The following is a 21,464-nucleotide window of genomic DNA, read 5'->3' as shown; positions in this document are numbered from 1 at the left end:
AATACTTTTGTTTTAGGTCACTGAAGAACACCCAACCAGGAATTATATTCCCAAGTGAATCTCTGTCACTGACCTCTAGGGAACTCTCTATAGAAAATAAATTCTGGTGAAAGTTGGGCAAAGTAAGAAGTAGTGTTTCCTTGGGAGGGGAGCATTGGGAAATGAAATGCAATGAAATGGTTGGGATCACTTGTCTTAATTTTAGGAAAGTAAAATATCATTTACAAATAATAGAAGCTAGGGTAAACTGGGTTAGCTTTTTTATTATCCCTGCCTCTAAAGAAATATTTCATTTTAGGCTGCTGTCCAATACAGAAATAATAAGAGTAAGTCCCTTTGATTTCAGTGACACTCAATAGGTCTTGCTTATATGTAGACACATGCTATTAGTCACCTCCAATTTAGCTATTAGAGGCTACAAAACACAAGTGTGTTAGCAGAAGAATATAGCTGTCACATTCATAGCAAAGCAGGGAAAATCATGAATATACCGTAACATACATGAGATATAAACTAGCAGTCTGTTTTGTATATCCAAACATCATTTCAAAGAATACATGACATTTTTAATACTACTAGTATTAAACATCTTAAACTACAAGATGTTTAAGAAATATAACATACATAATTTGAAAAGTGTGCTTTAACTTTATACAGTTTTAATCTTATTATGGCTCTCTCTTATACTGGTTTCTATTTTTCATGCGGCTAATCCTTTCTCTAATAGATTTCTTTTGCTACGGTTTCCTCGTCCACATTACAAGGGGTGGATTCATCTGCTTTGGGACAGAGACTTCCTTACTCAATAAAGAGAAGATGCTCCAGGCCTTCTAAGTTTAGAAGAACCAACGCAGGAAATCATATTTAAAGAAAGGAAGAGAAGAAATTGTGTTCAAATTGTGCACTGATGAACCCTACAAGTATAACTGAAATAAATTTTCTTTAATTCCACACTCACAGTGCTCCATTAAACAACTACAGAATATGTCTTGCTATGGCGTGCAGCAAGACTGAAAAACAAGGCAAGCATTGCCGTTCATAGGTAGCCAAGTTGTTTTGGCCGTCCTAAACAGAATAACATTTTCCCCTTTGTGAACTGCCATACACAATCAATTGGCAACATTCATTTTGATGGATTTTATTTTGGCCAGGCTTACACCACAATGATTATCTATTAGCAAGGGTTAATGGCGAAAGTTTTATTCAGGTTTACCATAATTTCCAGGTGCAGTCATCACTGGACTTAAACAAATGGCAGAAAGCCAACAGATTGAAATGGATCTGGATGGGAACCATAATCATTATCGTACAAAAGATTAGAACTCCCACCTGGACTCTCACCTTAGAGTTCCACCATGGCTTTGAATTTCTGACACAGTCTACTTGGTGAAATAATACTTCAATGTGTTAAATACCATTTTGGGGGTAGAGAATGAATCCGCCACCCCAAAATATTATGATATATGGACTATTTTCCTCAGACTGAATGTAAGTGCATACTGAGGCATTAAGGCATATCATTTATCCATGTAAATACATATTTTGGTATACACATTATTAAGTGCACACAATTGTATGGGGAGATGGGTGTTTTGGTCAGCATAATGTTGAGCATTGAAAATGTGCAAAATACCAAAAGCAAAACTTTCCCAGTTTTTAGTGGTGGTGACTCCAAGACTTCTGTAGCTAAAAATAAAACACAGCCTTGAAGAATAGAGAAGAACATCGAAACTATACTTCATTTCAATTATGAATAGCTAATTTCCCAGTTAATCTTGTTTTTTAAAACCTCACCATTCATATTTGCTATACTGAGACATTTCTACCTTCAACCAGCATCACTATCTACAACACAGTAATTGCAACCTTTTTTTTTCCTGTATATGTTAACCTGTCAACAACACAATTGTAGTTAAGTGTCCTGATTTATCAAATAGATTACCACAATTTAACTATTCAACACTGGACAATTTATGCACAATAACTCCTCAATTATACCACTTGGAGCTAATCCATTTATTTTTCATATTTTTCCATGACTGGGAGAAATATAATTGTGGTTGTTTAAAAATGTGAACAGCAATGATATCAACTAGATGAGCACAGATTATCATGTAAGAAATAAAAGAAAGCAAACATACCTCACAGTTTAAGGACTAGTAAACTCTGTAAAATGTTATTATAATTTGCGAAAACCAACACAATCCACATCAAGTCTTAATAATTCCCAAATTGTACAATGATCATATAGAAAAGGATTACCAAAAAGTAAGGATATTTTTTGTTCGAGAATTATCCTATAAGCACATAGACACATGCTATTCCTTATGACATAATTATGGGACTACTTTGTGCAAAACAGTATACACGTGTCTGTCTTGACAGGATTAGGCTCTTGGCTGATTTTTTAAAAAGGAGCCTTTGTGGGGCTAAGCATGTACTGAGACATTCCCAATATCACAGTAAATACCTATAGGACTGTGTCCCCGCTTTATACATACAATCATCCTCTTGAATGAGCAGGGAGATATATATTTTTTAAAAAAACAAATCACACCAAGGAGAAATTCCGAAGCTGGGCTGGACATGGGGCTAATGTGTTTCAACTACTATTGTGGAAGAAAATTCCACACACACGCAAACATTACTAATCCTTTCATCACAGGTATTTAATAAAAAACAAAATATCACCCTGTTTTGCTGCAGGAGTCATCAGACTGCATGTGCTGGGGAAGAATTATGAACACTGTTAGCTTGACTACAGAGTTGGGATGAGCAAAGGTATTGAAAGCTCTTTGTGCATGGGGAAAGCATGGTAGATAGGTACTCTCTTTCTCTCTCTGAGACATGTTGTTGAGTGCTGACAGAGATACTACTTTCTGCAGCACTGCTCTTTCAGTCTGTTGAATACATTCTATAACTTTAAAGCTGCAATACAAGGGGGAACAGAGAGTAACTGTAGACATTCAAAATTGCAAGGTCAACAGGATGTGCAAAGCTCTTACATTAATTGCTCTCTGTGCGTTTTGGTAACACCCTATAGGGGGCAGGTGAAACAACTACCACATACTGTTTAACCTACCCCAACAGCCCACCAAGCAAAAAAGCATATAAAACACCCACTGCAAGTTAACTTGTACTTCCTGCTACCCTTGGAAATCTGAACAGTCAGACATACCAAAGATCAGAATATCATATCAGATCAATCAAATGTTTTTGGTTCCCCCCCTCCAAAATGCCATCCATGCAATATCAACAGTTTTATAATATAGATATGAAAAGAAAACATTTTATTAATGAACAAAAAACCATCAAGAGTCAATGATATTTACTACCATCCAGTAGGATCTACATAGCAGTTCCTAACTCTTGTTAAACTGGATATCCTTCATAATCTACTGGTATGTTATTGTGGAGATGTTTATATGTAAACGTGTATGTGAGCTGATTATGTTGATACTCTCTAGACAACAAGTAGAGAACAACTTGTGAAGTGTATGTAGAACTGAATAGTTTGTGGTGGCATTGCAAAATGCCCAAGTATTTGCATTATGCACATCTTAACCTTCCCTTTCATCCCACTTGTATAAGGTTTAATGATTGGTAATTTAACTGTTTTGTTTAATATAATACATGTCTTTATTTGAAAATCACAGCTTAATGTACTTGAATTACACCATTGCGGCCTCTTCTATGTCTAGCTGGGATATCACTAAATTGTCCTTTGCTTTGAGACCATGACATCTACACAAACTCATTCTGAGATACAACAGCTTACTTTATATTCTCACTAGTTTGCTCTACTGCACTTTTCTGTGCAAACCATAACAAGTTCAATTAAAGAGACAAGCTGTTATCACTCATCCTGAACACAAAACAAATACGTTTGTCCTCAGTCAAGCAGCAAAGAGCAATTTCTCCCTACTTGTGAAGGAACCAGAATAAATTCAAATGAAACTCTTTAGTATTCCCTCAATTCATACTACAGTAACATTTGTAAGGAATGGTATAGATGTTATCTTCCATTTTTCAGGTGCTAGTTTTGACTTTTGTAATTTGTAGGTGACATGTTGTGCCTATGAGTATGATGCTACCAATTTGCAGGTTATTTTCCTCCCATTTCTTCTTTGAGAAATCATTTTTATAACCATTTGAAGATATGTTGCTAATTAGGTTGGGTTTCCTAAGGTTTTATTTAGGATTATATTTGAGTCCATTTGCACTGAAGCAGGACTTGCAGGATATGGAACCTGAAACATGACTTGCTGAGCAGGAAATGTAATGGTTATGCTATACTAGGAACAGAAATTTAGTAACCTATTTGAAATGTTTCCCACAAGTTGTGTTTAAAGATGCTATCATAAAGAAGGCAAAAGAGCCTGTGTTCTACAGTGGTCGTCCATGGACCAGTGCTGGTCCCTAAACCATCTGGTGGCAGTATCTGGAGAGTTTCCAATAACATAAGAAACAGTTGTAGTCATTGACACAAATATGGTATTGATGACACAACAAATTGCATCAAATAGCTTAAGAAGTAATGCTCTATATGACATGTCAGTCTTTCTTTTTCTAGAGTAATAGATTTCTCCATAATCCTTCCCACCTTGTGTGGCATCATAATGCTACAACACATTTACAGAACCTCCTCCACATTAACAGGTGGAAATAGGACTCATATATATTATTGAGCCACAGAAGACATGTGAAAAAGTTTTTCAGCCACATCTGTGTTGGAGAGGAAACAGTGGTTTAATGTCCATGAAAATTGACTTTGGGAAAACTTTGAAACAGTATTGGTATGCTAACAAAATCCAAAGAGTTGCTTGTATATGATAAAAAGTCCCTTTAAACAGGTTTTTCATAACTAAGCACTATGTTCTATACATGAATCACCTTATTACAGGATAAATTCAACAGGAAGAACCATACTGCATCACTAATTATCAAAATAATAATAATAAAGGGATGGTCACTTTCTGTGCACCCTTTTTTAAAATTCTAAACTTAGAATGAACACAAGAAATGTTACATTCATAAAGAAGTATCTGAGAGATATCTGCTATTTGTTCAGATTTCGAATACATGTTGTAAGTTCCATTTATTAACTCTGTCTGCTGTGCTCAGTGTTTGCAAGTGTCCCTTTATCCCACTGGTGGCATTCATTTTACAACCAATAGCACCTTTGTCCTTAAGAAGAGATCGACATCCTTGAGCGTAGCATCTACCAAAATATATATATTTATATATTTATATATCTCCCATTTGATTGAGAGGAAGAGAAAAGCAGTATCTTATGAAGGCACACCCATGCTGAACTGACAAGGAAATCAAAATCATAGCATAACTGCACAGTGCAGTTATATTACAAAGCTCATTCTTGAAATCTGAGTCTCATGCTAGAATAAAATCTAGATTTATTTTCTATTTTTGAAGAAATGAATCCAAGGCAATATCATTTAGGATTTTTTTCATTAAAAAAGGATTCTATATCAATGGAGATAGAATCTTATTTAAAGAGGGAAATGAATGCTTGTATTGCAGCCTTAAAGATCACTTTTTTAAACTGCAATATTTGGGTTCTTTTTAATGTAAACTACAGTCTGCAAAATCAGCAGACCATGACTGAATGCTTTTGAAAAGTTATAGATTACAAACATGAACTCACAATTAATATCCTCTAAAAGTAATTTCAGAGTTTTCACGTTTTTTAAAAAAACAAAACAAAAAAGAAAAAGAAAATGAAAAAGGACAATGTGTACTTCCTCACAAGGTAATGCAGCTAATAAAAAAGAGAGTAGAATTAAAGTATTTACATAATGAGCAATTCTACAGAAGGCGATCATCCCCATATAAGCACTGCTGATTATATCCCACGCTGCTTTTTAACAAACTCTACCAGATTGGATCCAGTCATCAGCACTTTCAAAGAATCCTTAAAAGCTTTCCATGGTTCTTTACATTTATTGTAGAATGATGTTCTTCAGGTACATTATGCTGGTGTAAGAGGACAGTGTCAAGACAAGGTACCAGCAGGACAATAGAACTTCAGCGCCTCCGGTGATCCCAAGCTGGGTCGTACTTGGAGCTGGAAAGAGAAGGATACAAGTTAGTGAAAATGTCACTGTTGTTTCACCACTCATTTTTTTCTCAGAAAAATACTAAGAACTAGTATGATGCCATGAATAGATTTCAAAAGCTAGCAAATAGTAGCAAATTCTAGATCAAAAGAAGAATATATATGTGTGTGTGTGCATTCCCACCACATTCGCTGGAGTTAGGGGCACAGGACCCCCATGAAAGCAAAAAAACAAAAAAAAAACTGTGAATAAAGCAATTACTATTGTTTTTAACCTGAGAGGACATCTCTCTAAAAAAGTACATGTCTTCTAGCATGACTTCTTCTGGAGCAGACCACAAAATTGCATTTGAGGATCCATAGATTCCTAGAGAGATGTTCTCCCTAGAAATCTCTAGGTCCTCCAGCATGACATAAGGATGTTAACTATAGAGTAACACTGGAGAAAATATTTTAATCAAATCCATGAATAATCAGAGCTACAAATGTGGAGGGACAATAATACTTTTACATAGCTGAAATTTCCCTGTGAGATGATGTTTCCTAACTAAGGACTTCAACACATTGAGCTAGAGAAAATGGGGGAAAGGCCGGAGTTTCGTAAGGTTCTGTCTTTAAAGAAGATGAAGAATTTACTCCCATCACACTAAGATCACCTCCTCCAGGTTCTAACTCAACCATCCACTTAATTCCCATCACATGGGCAGGTAATGACTCCTCTCATTTCAAGGAAATCATCACACTTTTTAAAACAAGCATCCTTTAAGGCAGCCCTGCCTTCAAGACCCTTTGACCGAAACAGAAGCACTTTTCTTAAGGCAGCACTTTCCCTGTGGTTGTTTACACTCAAGCCTCTTCCACTGAAACAGAAACACCTTTCTTAAGGTGGCACTTTCCCTGAGGTCAGTTGCACTGTGATTTCCTTCCATTGTCTCTCCAGGATTTTATTTATCTTTTAAAAAAAATTATCCCAAAACATAGAAAGTAGTTTTAAATTAACCTTCATCTTTCTCAAAGCCTTTGCATTGGTGATTGGAAGAAGTGGTTTTAAATTAACCTTTTCCACAAGCCTCTGATGGAGCCCCGGTGGCAAAGTGTGTTAAAGCACTGAGCTGCTGAACTTGCAGACCAAAAGGTCACAGGTTCAAATCCCGGGAATGGAGTGAGCACCCGCTGTTAGCTCCAGCTTCTGCCAACCTAGCAGTTCGAAAACATGCGAATGTGAGTAGATTAATAGGTACTGCTCCAGCGGGAAGGTAACGGCGCTCCATGCAGTCATGCCAGCCCATGACCTTGGAGTTGTCTACGGACTTAGAAATGGAGATGAGCACCAACTCCCAGAGTCAGACATGACTGGACTTAACGTCAGGGGAAACCTTTACCTTTTTTTACCAAGCCTCTCCATTGATGATCTGGGGAAAGGGCATTTTGGCTCCTCCCACACATAGCACCAACATTTTATTTACAAGCGGGCAACAAAAGTGGGCAACAGCAATTAATATCACATTGTGAAATTGGCCATTTTGCCTGTCTCTATGTGGGGAATTCAAAAATAAGTTGATCTCCATCCAGCTTAGGAATCATTGGAAAAACCAACACATTAGAAACAGCAAAATACCTCACACCCCCCCCCCCCCCTCCAGTTGAAGCTTGTGTCGTGTGAAGGGCACAGTGGGTTGTCATTTCCTAAATGTGTAGAAATGCTGATTTTATTGTGCGTGGAAGTCCTAAGGACTGATTGACACATTTCATTCTGAATGAGGGAATGCATGTACGTTTTCTTTGTTCTGCTGATTTGATAGTTTTGGACCAGATTCTATATTTTGTAAATTATAACTATAGGGAAATGGGGTGTGTGGATATTGGATTCAGTTTTGGAGAATGCAATGTCTATTCTTCTGGTTGTTGGGTGAAAGACAGTTTTTTCACACTCCCCTAGAGGCTTGGGATGAAGTCCTGCAGGATTAAGAAGGTTCAGTGGATCTCCCACTCTCATAGGGGTTGACATCTAGAGGCTTTTAAAATGCTGGATGGCATTTCACAATTACAGCCAGAATTCAGGATTACTTACTTAGCTATATAATCAGGTTTATCATATAGCTGGTGATGTCTCTTAATCTGACCCCTCCAACCTCAATTTACTGGGCACCAACCACTGTGAAGGATGGTGATCTGTTCACCTGTCAACCGGGCAGCAGTTGAGTGACATTTCCACTTTTCCCTCCATGAACAATCTCCAGTGTGAGGTCCAGAAGCAGGGTTGCAACTCCTGCTTTCACCAGAGATCACCCAGAAGAGAGGGGATGGGAATATCAATCAACTGCACTTCAAGTGGCGAAGTAACAGATCCATCTCCTTTCTTATAGTGGTTGCTGCCTGGCACGTGGGGATTGCCACAAGATAGTGGCTTCTTCTTCATGGACTTTGATTGTGTTTTTCCTGCATGGCAGGGGATTGGACTAGATGGCTCATGTGGTCTCTTCCAGCTCTATGGTTCTATGATTCATGTGTGTGTGCATATGTGTGCAATCAAGGGTAGGGGAGACTCAATGCTGCTATCATTTGACGTTAAGTTGAAATAATATGTTTTGTTCGTTTTTACCCATTAGACTAGGAGCTACAGCTTCTGTCAAATGAATTTAATATGCTTGATCACATTTCTCAGGATTGAACCATGATCTTCAAGTGTGGGCGTTTCTATAATCAAGTCATCTGCTATTGTATGAACCCCTGTGATTTCTCCAAATGTCTCAAAATTCTTTTGTTGAAAGACTTCACATATTGACCTAATTCCAAAAGTAGACTGAGACATTTGTATCTGTCCCATAGTGTGTTCAAAATGCACAGGTCAGCAGGCTTCCTGTCTAATCCAATTTGCCAAATCCATCTTCCGCATCCAGAATCATAAAGATGCTTTTACCAGCCAATCAACACTGAACATCTGTTGTCACTGGAATGGAACAGTGTTGTCTAAGTATAGCTTTATTAAGTGTTCTGGGATCCAGAAAAAACTACAGCATGCTGTCTCTTTCTCAGTGATGGCCATGTTATTAACCCATGGGGTAGAGACACAGAAACCCTGAGTATAATTCTTTCTTCCTCTATAAGCTTCAATGGATTCTAAAGTCTGTCCATCTCTGAAAATGCTTTATTTCTGCACCCATCAATAACAGATATGACTGCGGACTTTGTGAACATATGATATATGGCTTGAAATTTTCCAGGATTCATGAAAGTTCTATAGCAATCATTGTGGTTTGTGGCAATTATTTGTATCTAAAGAAGAGATGTTCAAGTACTCTAGGCGATGTGGTCATGAACAACTAAAGACAGCAGTTGTATCTGACTACAGCATATTATTAAAATGATATTCCACATCCCTGATTCTGTCTTGAAAACAAAAGAAGTAACTGTCTTATGGTATGCAGGAAGGACATTGACTTCAAGCTTAGCATTAAACCTAGATTGCTTAAGGAAACGCGAGTCATGATCCACAGGATCTCATACATGTTAACCAACTGATGACCACCACCTGGTGGATGTATGAATATAGACTTTCCCTATTCTGTGGGGAAATTTGCCAGGGATCTGGGGCTATGAATCCTGAAAGGTAGATTAGTCAGAACACAAAGCAGTAATGATATACATATTCATTTAGTCAATGTGTCAGGACAGACTCTAGTGCAGTGGTTCTCATCTTGTGGGTCCCCAGATGTTTTGGCCTTCAACTCCTAGAAATCCTAACTGGGTGGATGTGTTGTGCAACAGCACAAGCAGAAACTCTTTGTGGAAATATTATATTGTAGTACTGCTAATGTGTAATGCAAATTACTCATGGTTGTTGTATGTTTTCCGGGCTATATGGCCATGTTCCAGAAGTATTCTCTTCTGACGTTTCACCCACATCTATGGCGGGCATCCTCAGAGGTTGTGAGGTGATAGTCCTCACAACCTCTGAGGATGCCTGCCATAGATGTGGGTGAAACGTCAGGAGAGACTACTTCTGGAACATGGCCATACAGCCTGGAAAACATACAACAACCCTGTGATCCTGGCCATGAAAGCCTTCGACAAGCACATCAAATTACTCATGCTAATTTGTTTCATTTTTCTATATTTTAGGTGAATGTGAAAAACTTTGGAGATGTGTATTTTGATCCCTGCTTCTGTCTGGGGTCATGCATCTATATCACTATAGCATTAGTCTCTAAGGTACTAAAACATCACTATATATTGTTATTGCAAACTAAGATTGCTTTGTCTTGGAGAATTTTAGATAGAAATCAAGAAGATAAGAAATTTTTCAGAAGGTGTTATTGATTTCAGCAGTTGTATCTGCAGCCTACTTGGTATGCTAATGGTTGGCCTGATCTGGGGAACCAGGATAGGGGCTCTTGAATCCCAATGTATTACTTTATCTTTAGAACCAAAGAGGGTTGCTTGATGTCACTGACATCAGTAGAGGGAAAAAACAGTAGACAATAGTGGTCATAAAAATAGCTGAAATATCCTCTGATTCTGCCCTCTGATTCACACAAAAGCAGCATCTCGATCACTGCGTGTGCTCAGTGTCTGAATATTTTGTGTAATGTTTTGGGGGCAAACATTATACATTCTAATGTAAATATACATGAGATTCAAATGTACATTCGAATCTAGATACAACCAAAATCAATTCCTGTGGTTCTCTTTTTCAGGCTTTTGATAGATGTAGCTGCCAGTTATTGTAGGTGCTATTGATTTATTAATGACACAGAGTGATATAACTACAGAGGTAAATGACTCTGTAAGCTTTCTACAAAGTTCCTGGTAGGTACCAAAGTTATCTGTAAAGCAGATTGTTTTGGTAATCAACTTTCAAAATAAATGACAATGCATTTAATTCTAGGTGCCCACAATTCAGGTCAAGGGTAAAGCTAAGGAAAAGTGGAGATGCAAATCAAGGTCTGACCTCAATTTTGTATGAAGCCCTGGACAGAGAACTTGGGCAAAGCAGGTGAATTAAATGAGGTTGAAGTTGTTGAAGCAAATTAAATGAAGTCAAAGTTGTCAAGATGAATTAAACAGTGTTGAAGCTGCTGAAGAAAATTATTCAGAGACAAAGATTTCAAATGACCCCAGTCAGTTTAGTCGGTTTGGCTAATGAGCAGCCCCATTGGATGTCATCAGTGGATTTGAAAAGCTTTCCTTGTTCCAGCTATAATCAATCATTGAGCTGTCAGAGAAGAGTCCAAAATCTGCAAGTTAGTCCCAATAGTAGATAGAATGGTGCCAGTCCTGAGGTTTTCAGCAGAAAACTACCACCACCCTCACCTCTGAACATTTATGGTGGCAGAAGGTTCTCTTGGAAAGAAAAGAACCACAAGAACTTCACTGAAGGTTCTGGTATGCTTTGATAAGACACAATTATAATACTGTTATGCCACTTTAACTTCCTATCGATTCCTGGGATATGAAGGGGTATTCAGGAAGGGGTATTTAGAATTTCCAATTAGAGAGCTCTGGCATCAAATCAAACTACAACTCCAGGATTTCATATGGTTCAACTATGGCTGACAAACTGGGATGATAGTGATATATTTGTATAGTGTAAAAAGGGGCAGAGGACTGTTAGAAGATTCTATTTAGAAATTGTCACAGAAGACAATTGGAAGGATATTATGATTGCAAATCAATGTGCATCTCACCCTTTTGCTAATGAGGAAAGGACAACATATATGAATTTCTCCTTTCAGTTATCACAAATCTTTGAGAGAAGGTAGAGTTTTCATGCAACACACACACACACACAGACTTTCAAATAAAAATGTTGTCTAAAAAGTGGTTTTCTGAGCATTTTGATACAGAAAATAATTTTGGAATTTAAAATATAATGCTTCTATGTGCAAAATGTTTCTTATTCCACAAAATCAGATGAAAATGAAAAATACTAGAAAACGGGAAATGAAAGGCATTATTTGTCTTTTTAATCTTACTGAAAGAAAAAAAAACACTTTACTGCACTTGACAATTTTGTTTAATGTGATTTTTTGAGGTGTCAAGAATGATGTTCATTGTCGTCAAGATGAAAATATGTACAAATATTCTTTACATACTTAATTTGAACACAGTATATTTTAAATTCCGAATTTTGAGAAGCAATACCACCTATTGAAAACTAAGCTCTTTTATTTGTTAAAATATTCAGCCCAAATTAAAAATGTAGTTAGAAGAACGCAGTTGCATATATTTTTTTTACATAAGAACACTTATGCATAAACATTTTAGCAAGTTTATGATAAAATGGTATGTGATGGTGGGGGAAGGAAAAGGCAAACAGTTTTAGTGTGCATCCAAGCACAGCTTGCAACCAGATCATCAGGGAATGATAAGTCTCTTCTGAAATTGCTGATCATGTCTTCAGCTTGGTTATCTATTTCCATCTGCCATCAACCAGAAATACATTCCCTGGTTCCTGTCCTTCTCTGATGCCTTCTACTAACCCATATTCCCAAATTCTTCCAATCTGACAGTAACCGTTTTGATTAATTCTTTGTTATCTCAATTTTCAACTGCTTTAAACATTTTTTTGGCTTCTCTCTTCTTCTACTACTACTTTCGTCTTCTGTCCTCAATTAAATTGTTGCAAACTGAATTAAAAGTACAAAAGTAGTTTCCAATCTATTCATTTAGCCGGGAGGAGAGGAAAAGAGTGGTGGAAACATTCCCTTTTCAGTGGGGTTAAGTAAAATTGCTATAGCCTCTTTTATAGCCTTATCACAAAGGGGACCCCCCCCCCCGCCATTTTGCTAGCAAGGGTGGTCCTGTGTGCCGCTCTGGCGCTTCCCTCACCACACTGGGGGAGCATTGCCCAAACAGGTCAGAATTGTGCTGGCTCCATTGGAGCCAGCACAACATGGGAAGGCTCCATGTTGGGAGGGAAGTGCCCAAGGACACTCCCACCCCAGTTGGCGGCAGGGCCTCCACTGGAAGTCACACAATGTTGTGTGATGGCTGGAGTGGGAATCCATCCCCAAAACAGGCTAGAAGTGTCCTAAGATGCTGAATTTGGTAAGTGTAATGAGGTCACAGATTGCATGTTCCTCCTGATACCTTTGCTATCTGGGCACCACTCAAATTTTGCTTGCCCACATGTGTGCTGATTTTCATAAAAATTGCTAGTAAGTCTCCTGTGAAGTGATGCACACAAGGATCAAAGGAGGGAGATTAGGTGTGATTGCGTTAAATAGTCTCCTGCTCTGCCTCCTTCCCCATGTGCCAGCTCTGGTCTCCTCCACAGGGGGATTCAAATCCCCCACACCTTAGAAGTTGCCTGCTGCCGGCTACGTGTGGGGCAAATTGCTACAACCTCTCCTAGTTGCATGCTTAATAGCTTTTGCTATCTGGTCCACATTCAAATATTGATTACTCACATGTGTGTTTATTTTCATCTGTGAAACGTTAGAGGCTATAATACTCTAAAAGCATCAGATCTCAACCAATCTTGGAAGCTAAGCAGAGTTAACTCTGCTCAGTATTTGAAACAGAACATGGCCAATGAATGCCAGATGCTGTGGCTATATTTCATAGGAAGGAGCTGACAAAACCACTTGTGAGTATTGTTTTCCTAAGAAAACCCTATGAAAGCCATGAAATTGCCATAAGTTGACAGGCGATTTAAAGGTACACAAACACACATGCTAAGTCAACCCAAAGTTAAACAAGATCCCTGGTATTGGACAAGCAAAGCTGCCCTGATATCATCTATAGAGTGCTACTAGGGCTTCCATCATTGGATGAATGAGTGAATAGCCTTCTTCCACTATCTCATATATAAACTAATACATGGTTTTTGAGCTCAGCCTGTCTGAGCTAGCAAGGGAGCAGCTGCTAATTGCCACAAACACTAAACAACCTGTCCAGAGGCCCATCAGACTGGCACCAATGCTGTGTTTCTTGGATATTCCATCATGGTTTGTCTGACAACATATATTTGAAAAATATATTATTTTATTTCTTAACAATGTAGAAAAGCTAGAGTAAAAGATTATACATTCAAGGCAGCACATGCCTTCTTTACTGTTTTCAAGAAAGATTCATTCCACCACTATTTCCTGCACAGCAAAGGGGAACATGACCAAGCAGTTCTAAAATGACAACAGTCATTGATACCCATTCTGAGTAGAAAACAGTAATTGAATTTCTCACAGCTGAAGAGGGGCTGCCAGGCAAGATTCACCTCTGTATGATGAATGTACACAGACTTCTACATGTTGTGAATGCTGGATGCATTCTTTGAAAACTGTGCTTAAAGCTAGACCTTAGAGCAGCCCGCAGGAATTATGATCAACAAAGAGAGTGCAGAGATGACCATTGAATTGGTCTGCTAAGACTGACACCTCACATGGTTGAGTTGAAAGAATATATCTGTATCATTTAATGTGCTAAGCTTGACAGTCAAGCCATTTGCATGTAAAGCTGCAGGACTGAAAAAGAAACATTGTCTTCTCTCACACAGAAGATGCCAGTCCCTGGTGAGGGGCATTAAAGAAGGCAATACAGTCCTGCTGTAGCAGATTATGTGGTTGCATATATGCAATCTCAGTATGCTGTGATGGAAAATAGGAGGCCTGTGTACGCCTCCTATAATCCTAACTCCTAAATATAAAATCTGTACATCAGAATGCAATGTTCCTTTGCATTCTGTAGGTATAGGATTGCAGCTGCAGGCAGACAGCACTCCGGAGTATAGTTAAAGTGGAAAGGGGAGACACTTGTTCTTCCAAATAAAAGTGTTGTTCCTTCTATGTGATTTTCCTTCTTTCCCCACATTTATATCATTGTAGGGAGTGGGTTATTGAAAATAAGTCATAACTTTTATGAATTCATACTTTCTGTATTGAATAAGATGCCAAAATAAGGATGAACATGCAAGCTAGGAGAGGTGGCACCAGTTTACTGTTGGGAAACACAAGATTCCACTTCTCTCATCTTCCTTTCCCCACACTGAGTTAATTCAGTGCAAACTATCTTTGCATGTTGAACTCAGTTTGTAGTATGTTAAATAAGCTGGAGAAGAAAAGAGAAACGGAGACATTTTAAGAGCAATCAAAAAAAGGAATAATTGAGACTCCCCTTGTCAAACTGGCATAGGTGTAGAATATGTACCTGGATTCTTGTTTAGAATTAAAAAGTTTAGAAATAGTTTCATGTGCATTTTTAAAGTTTGTACATAAAGCAAAATGAGTGGAAGAATTTTGTTAACATTTACATGGAAATGTGACTTAGAGCAGAGACAGAGTGATCCAACAGTCCCCAGGCAAAGTGATGGTTTGGCAGAAAAAGGTCCCTTAACTATGCTTGTTTTAAATTCAGAGAAACAGCAGGTGGTATAACACATACACAAAGGCATCATGTTGATTTCTAATGCTTCTTTAATCATCTTGGAAATAGAAATACCATTAATATTTACTAAGTAAAGGGCCTTTCTAAGCTTAGTGGCAGACAAAGCACAGGAGATGTAATAATATTAATGGAAGAAACACTCAAAAGTTCATCACATTGTGTTTGCTTTGTGGCTCTGCAGTCCCCTGAGTTGGCAATTTAATTGTGTTTTGAATAGCAGACTAAAATTTCCCCTCATTTCCTGGTAAGAGAAAGTCAGAGGCACAGCTGTCACACTCTTGACAATTTCCAATTTATGTTGAGATATCTGCTTCTTATTATGCACAAGCTCCATCATGAACCAAACATTACTTTAACTCCACACAGAGATGCTTCACCTAATACAATAAATTTACAACATATAAAATTAGGCCCCAATTCGGAGACTTTCATTTGCATGAGCAGTGCTTTCAGCTCTGAAGCACGTAGGCCTCATTAATCACCTGAATTTTCAGTGATGCCGAAACTAGTACAGTTCTCTTTTACTTCCTTTGATTAAAAAGCAAAGTTAAATTAGAAATCAGTATGACAAAACCAACCTTTCATTTTTATCAAAAATCAAGCCAGGATGATCAAGCATGCTGTAGGTGGTATTTCATCTTATCACATTAAAACAGTTACCCCAATGTACGAGCTAATCTGGATTGTTGTGACTTCTTAAATAAGTAGAAAATTATGCAAATCTGCTTTCCTTGGTATGAACTGCAAACATAATGCATCCTATCTAGATTGTACAAAAGCAAACATACCCAATCTACAATTTGACTGTGATCTTTAAAAAAAAGATTCTGTATTATTTACAAAGGTTGTTTCAGGTAAATAAATGAAATTTCTTTCGTCTAGCACCAAGAGATGTCACAGATCTGACAAAAACATGGAAAAACTCTGCAGGCTGGTAAGTATAAACTACTGATATGAGGCCTCCTCAGTATATCCATTGGACTGTTTTATCCTACCACCGTAATCAGCCCAAAAATGTGTTTCTTACTAGAATTGGCAGCTTGCGCCTTCAGCCCCAGGTGTGTCATTTTATCTTAGAGAACCATAAAGGAAATATCTGGGATGATGATTACTTCATTTTTTGTACAATGCACATGGAACAATCACATGTATTCTATCTGTACATGTATGCATAATAAACTGCTGATACATGCAACGATCCATTAGTCAGAATAAACACAATGGTGGATTGTATTATTTTGCAGAGTGGGAAGCAGGACTCCTGGGAACCCTTAAACTCATCTTAAAGTCTAACCCCATACTGTGGTAATACGGGGATCCAAGCTCCATATGAAAAGTTGAATCTCTTTTTTGTTAATATATATATACCGTATAAGTTGTCTATGTTATCTTCTAAACTTCCTCATGAGGAAAAGGGCTTATGTTATACTCTATTTGTTTGGCCCAAAGAAATAAACATTTTTTAAAAAGTGATCCCCAGCTCCTTATTTCAGAGTAGGTGTCAGTTGTGTCATCACCAGATTGAACCATAAGTAATTGGGATGTATGGCAGCAATCAGGCTTATGTTTTAAATGCCTGGAATTTATCTGCCGGAATTGTGGTTGGGATGGCACCACTTTCTCCTCTCCATCCAAATGGGCTGATGCAAGCATCAGAGTGAAGTGTTCATTTCACAATGACTGGCATCATAAGATTTCCTTGAGTTTTGGAGTACTATGAGATTTAAACTTCACTGGGCTGGCCACACTGTCTGAATGCCCAATCACCATCTTCCAAAGCATTTACTTTACTCTCAGCTCAAGAACAAATAATGGAATGCCAGTGGACACAAAAGAGATTTGAAAACAGATTTAAAGCTAGCCTAAAAATGTGGAATAAAATAAGAGAACTGGGAAGCCTGGCCCTTGAGCGTTCTAACTGGAGATCAGTTGTTACCAACAGTGCTATGGATTTTGAAGAGGCACAAATAAAGGGCAAAAGGGAGAAACATGCCAAGAGGAAGGTGGGTCAAACAAATCTTTGTTGGGACGACCTTCCATCTGGAAGTTATGTTTTCATTATGAAAGACCATGCAGCTCAAGAATAGGTTTCTACAGTCACTTTATGAGCACACCACCAAGACTCTACCCTTGGAAGACAAGCATACTTGTCCACGAGTGATAGCCGATGATGATGATGATGATGATGATGATTTGTATTTGTCTTGTTTTTTTGGATTTTTATGAGATTAAAATCTCATAGTAATCTTGTCCTGACACCCTCAAGTTCTTCACTGCTTTATAGAAAACCTGGCAATCCTAATATATAGGGATGCTTACAGATTATTTATGATTGTCAGTTCCTTTACTAACAAATGTGATCTGCACTAGCTGGATCAGTGAGTGGATTGGTATAGAATTATAAAATGACTTCTGCATTTCCAGAAGATCACCAGACAGGGAATATACTGTGCAAAATATATTCGATAGCCCTATTCATGAATATGATAAAGAGTAGGGTTGGGCAAATTTTTCGTTAGTCCGTTAAATTTGTTTCAAATTTGGTTCGAAAGCACTTTTGAAGCAAGTTTTCAAACATCTGCTCACTGCCTTCTGCTCACTGCCTTCCTAATATTAAGAATTTGAATCAAAAGGCACCTTTTTTTTCGTCTGTCTCTGAAGTCTTCGGATGTAGCGGAAGGAAGAGGGACGGAGAGGCGGGGCCATCGTTCTGGTAACATTTTAAAAAAATTAAAAAAATTAAAAAAAAGAAGCCATTATCTGGACAAAATTCCATTTCCCAGAAGCCTTGGGCTAAGCTAATCAGGGCAAAAGGAAGAGGGGCGGAGAGGTGGGGCCGTCGTTCTGATAGCGTTTTAAAAAAATGTTGTTTGAAAATTCCCCAAAAAAATCAGTGGATGGGTCAAACATTATGAAACTTGATAGGCAAAGAATTATGAATATTTTCTTCCATTCTGGCAAATTTCATCTCAATAGCTTTACAAATGTAGCAGAACAAAGCCTCTGAATTCTCTCCATTTATAAAAGCATTGGGCTGAAGCAGATGTTTCTCCAATAGTACTATGCCCGCTTTAAAACTACAATTCCCAGATGTCCCAGGCCCTCTCTCCTCTTAACATTCCCCACCCCCTTTTGTCCTCACTTAGAATCATAGAATAACAGAGTTGGAAGAGACCTCGTGGGCCATCTAGTCCAACCCCATTCTGCCAAGAAGCAGGAAATCGCATTCAAAGCACCCCCGACAGAGGGCCATCCAGCTTCTGCTTGAAAGCATCCAAAGAAGGAGACTCCACCACACTCCAGGGCAGAGAGTTCCACTGCTGAACAGCTCTCACAGTGAGGAAGTTCCTCCTCATGTTCAGGTGAAATCTCCTTTCCTGTAGTTTGCAGCCATTGTTCCATTGCGTCCTAGTCTCCAGGGCAGCAGAAAACAAGCTTGTTTTCTCCTCCCTATGACTTCCCCTCACATATTTATACATGGCCCTCCTCATGTCTCCTCTCTCTCCACCTTCTCTTCTGCAGGTTAAACATGCCCAGTCCTTTAAGCCGCTCCTCATAGGGCTTGTTCTCCAGACCCTAGATCATTTTAGTTGCCCTCCTCTGACCATCTTGACCAAACTTTCATACAGTATGTGAATTCTTGGAAGGTATGAGAAGTTTAGAGAGAGAGGGGGAGGGAGGGAGAGAGGGAGGGAGGCAGAGGTTTGAGTGTTGGACTCCGATTGCAGCTTGATTCCCCACTCATCCACCCACTTTGGCAAGTCACACACTCTCAGCCCCAGAAAAGCCAATGAAATAGGAAATAGCACTTTCAAACCAGGAATTGATTTCCTTATTCAGAGGCTGATGGCCATCTGTCAGGAATGATTTGATGGTGTACTATGATTTCTGTTCCTGGGTGATAAATGTCATTTCCTAATTGGTTCTGTCATAGAAACATGGCAAAATTTATGACACTGCCTGAACTTTATCTTTGCGCAAGGGACATGGAACACATTATGGTTTGCTGGGACACTGTCCACCAATTTAACAAAGTTTCAGCCACAAAAACAAAGTTTCTGAAGTAGAACAATGACTTTCAAAGTAAAGACAACCCAATGAAACAGGAAATAAGACTTTCAAACCAGGAACAGATTTCTGCAATTATTAAAAAATTGTTTATTATAAAAGCTATGAAAATTCGCCAAAAATCAGAGGATAGGGAAACGTTCTGAATTTTGGTGAGCTAGCAGTGTTCAATGGGTTCTACCACTGTACCAAGTTTGAAGAAGATAGCTCAAAAATGAGGGTGGGAGAGTCCTGTAAAGTTCCCCTGGTGCTGTTTTTGGACACTGCGCATGAGCATCTGCCATTAACGAATCAATTTCAAATATTCCAAATATTCTTAAGTTTCAAAACTTTTTTGGGCCAAATTTCAGTAGTAGTTTCAGAAACAAAGCGCCAGCGCCCCCTACTTTAGAAGCGAGTTTAGAACCATTTTTTTCATGGATCGCTTATGCCTAATAAAGAGCATTGAATCATTAAGTAAAGGTTCATATGGCAAATGGGGATCACAGATAGCTATAGTATGACAAAGTCAAAGTGAAAGTAGATTTTAATAATAACTATGTAAGGTGTGTCTTACTGAGAATATGGAATAAATACGAATTAAGTTCGTTTCAGAAAACAAATCTCAGCAAAAGAAGCTTTTTGCAGAGAAGAAACAACAAGAAAGGAAAAATTGCTAAGATATCAAGATAATCTGGAGATGCAACAAGGAGAATATATGATGAAAACAAAAGAACAGTTATTTGTTGTATCCCAGCTGCCTACTTGATCTCTTTTTCACCCAAACATCACACAGATGAACAAGAATAGTAAGTTTATTAAGAAAAGAGTATCTAATATAAAAACAGTTTCAAAATACAATCATTAGCTATATTTCCAGAATCTTAACAAAAAGCAATGACTACCTCTGAATAGGAATTCCAAAAATCACTGAAGGCAAAAGCAAGAAACTAATCCAAGGGTTGTTGCACTTAAACTAGAATTACAGTGTTCCCTCACTTATCGCGGGGTTACGTTCTAGGACCACCCACAATAAGTGAAAATCTGAAAAGTAGCGGCACTCTTTTTATTTTAATAATTGTACATTACTGTATATTGAAGCCTTTCCTACCAGTGCTGGCAAGCCCCTTGCTCCATGCCTGGGTGCTGGAAGAGGATGCGCAAAGGCTGCAATGCCCGCTCGGTCCTTCCTCTTCACTGAGGGGAGAGGGCTCACAGTACTCTTCCCTCCTCTCGCTCCCTCAGCAAAGGCAGTAGGGAGAGGGACACACACACACACACACACAGAGCGAAGCCAGGGGTGCAGGGGACTGCAGCAGGAGGCAGGAAGGGGTTAAGCGGCGGGAGAGGCGCTGCTGAGGAGGCTTCCCTCACAGGTGGTCTCTGTCTGGGTGGGGGGAGGCAAAGAGGAGGAGGAGGAGAGCCATTGTCTGCCTGTGCGCGGGAGAAGGAAACATTCCTCAGATCTTTTCTGGGCAAAGGGGGGAAGAAAGGAAAGGGACAAGGAGAAGGGGGCCGCTGCTGCTTGGGGGCTGCTTGGGGGGCGGGGCCACTGCAGTAGATGGAATGGGAGGGAGGGATTGAGAGAGAGAGGCGCCCCTCAGCACCCCTCCAAGGGTGGTGGGGCTGAGCAGACCAGCTCTCCCTTTTCCTCCCTTCCTCACTTCCTTCTCTCCCTGCTTTCCTCACTTCCTGCCTTCCTCCTCAGCCCTGAGAGCATCTCCTCTCCTCCTCCTGGGAGGGAGCCATCCCCAGGAGGTGTGATCCTTTCTTGCTGCAGAGAAGCCTCGAGGAGAGGAGTCCGTGCCTTTTGAGATGCCAGCAGCCTTCTTTCTTTCCCAAACCTAGACTGGGAGGGATAGAATGAAACGTCCCATTCTTTCTCCCTCTCCCTCTCACCCCAAAGCCCCTTCCTTGCGTTCCTTAGTTGGGATCCACAGGTAGCAGCCCAGATCCC

General features: G+C 39.0%; 1 protein-coding gene across 4 annotated transcripts in view; it reads right to left on the bottom strand.

Moving 5' to 3' along the window:
* Positions 1-243: 243 nt before the first annotated feature.
* The window catches only part of negr1 (neuronal growth regulator 1), a 695,685-nt gene continuing 674,464 nt past the window's right edge, over positions 244-21,464 (bottom strand). For all 4 annotated transcript variants that reach the window (XM_062978156.1, XM_062978157.1, XM_062978155.1 and 1 more), the window contains one exon: positions 244-6,085. In XM_062978156.1, coding sequence (XP_062834226.1) covers positions 5,961-6,085 — 125 coding nt within the window. In that variant the 3' untranslated portion in view covers positions 244-5,960. The remainder of the gene's footprint in view (positions 6,086-21,464) is intronic.

This window comes from Anolis carolinensis, chromosome 4 (genome assembly GCF_035594765.1).
Source record: "Anolis carolinensis isolate JA03-04 chromosome 4, rAnoCar3.1.pri, whole genome shotgun sequence".
In the NCBI taxonomy this organism is placed as follows: domain Eukaryota; kingdom Metazoa; phylum Chordata; class Lepidosauria; order Squamata; family Dactyloidae; genus Anolis; species Anolis carolinensis.
The sequence above is the reverse complement of the archived record's forward strand: the minus strand, read 5'-3'. Positions and strand labels throughout refer to the sequence as shown.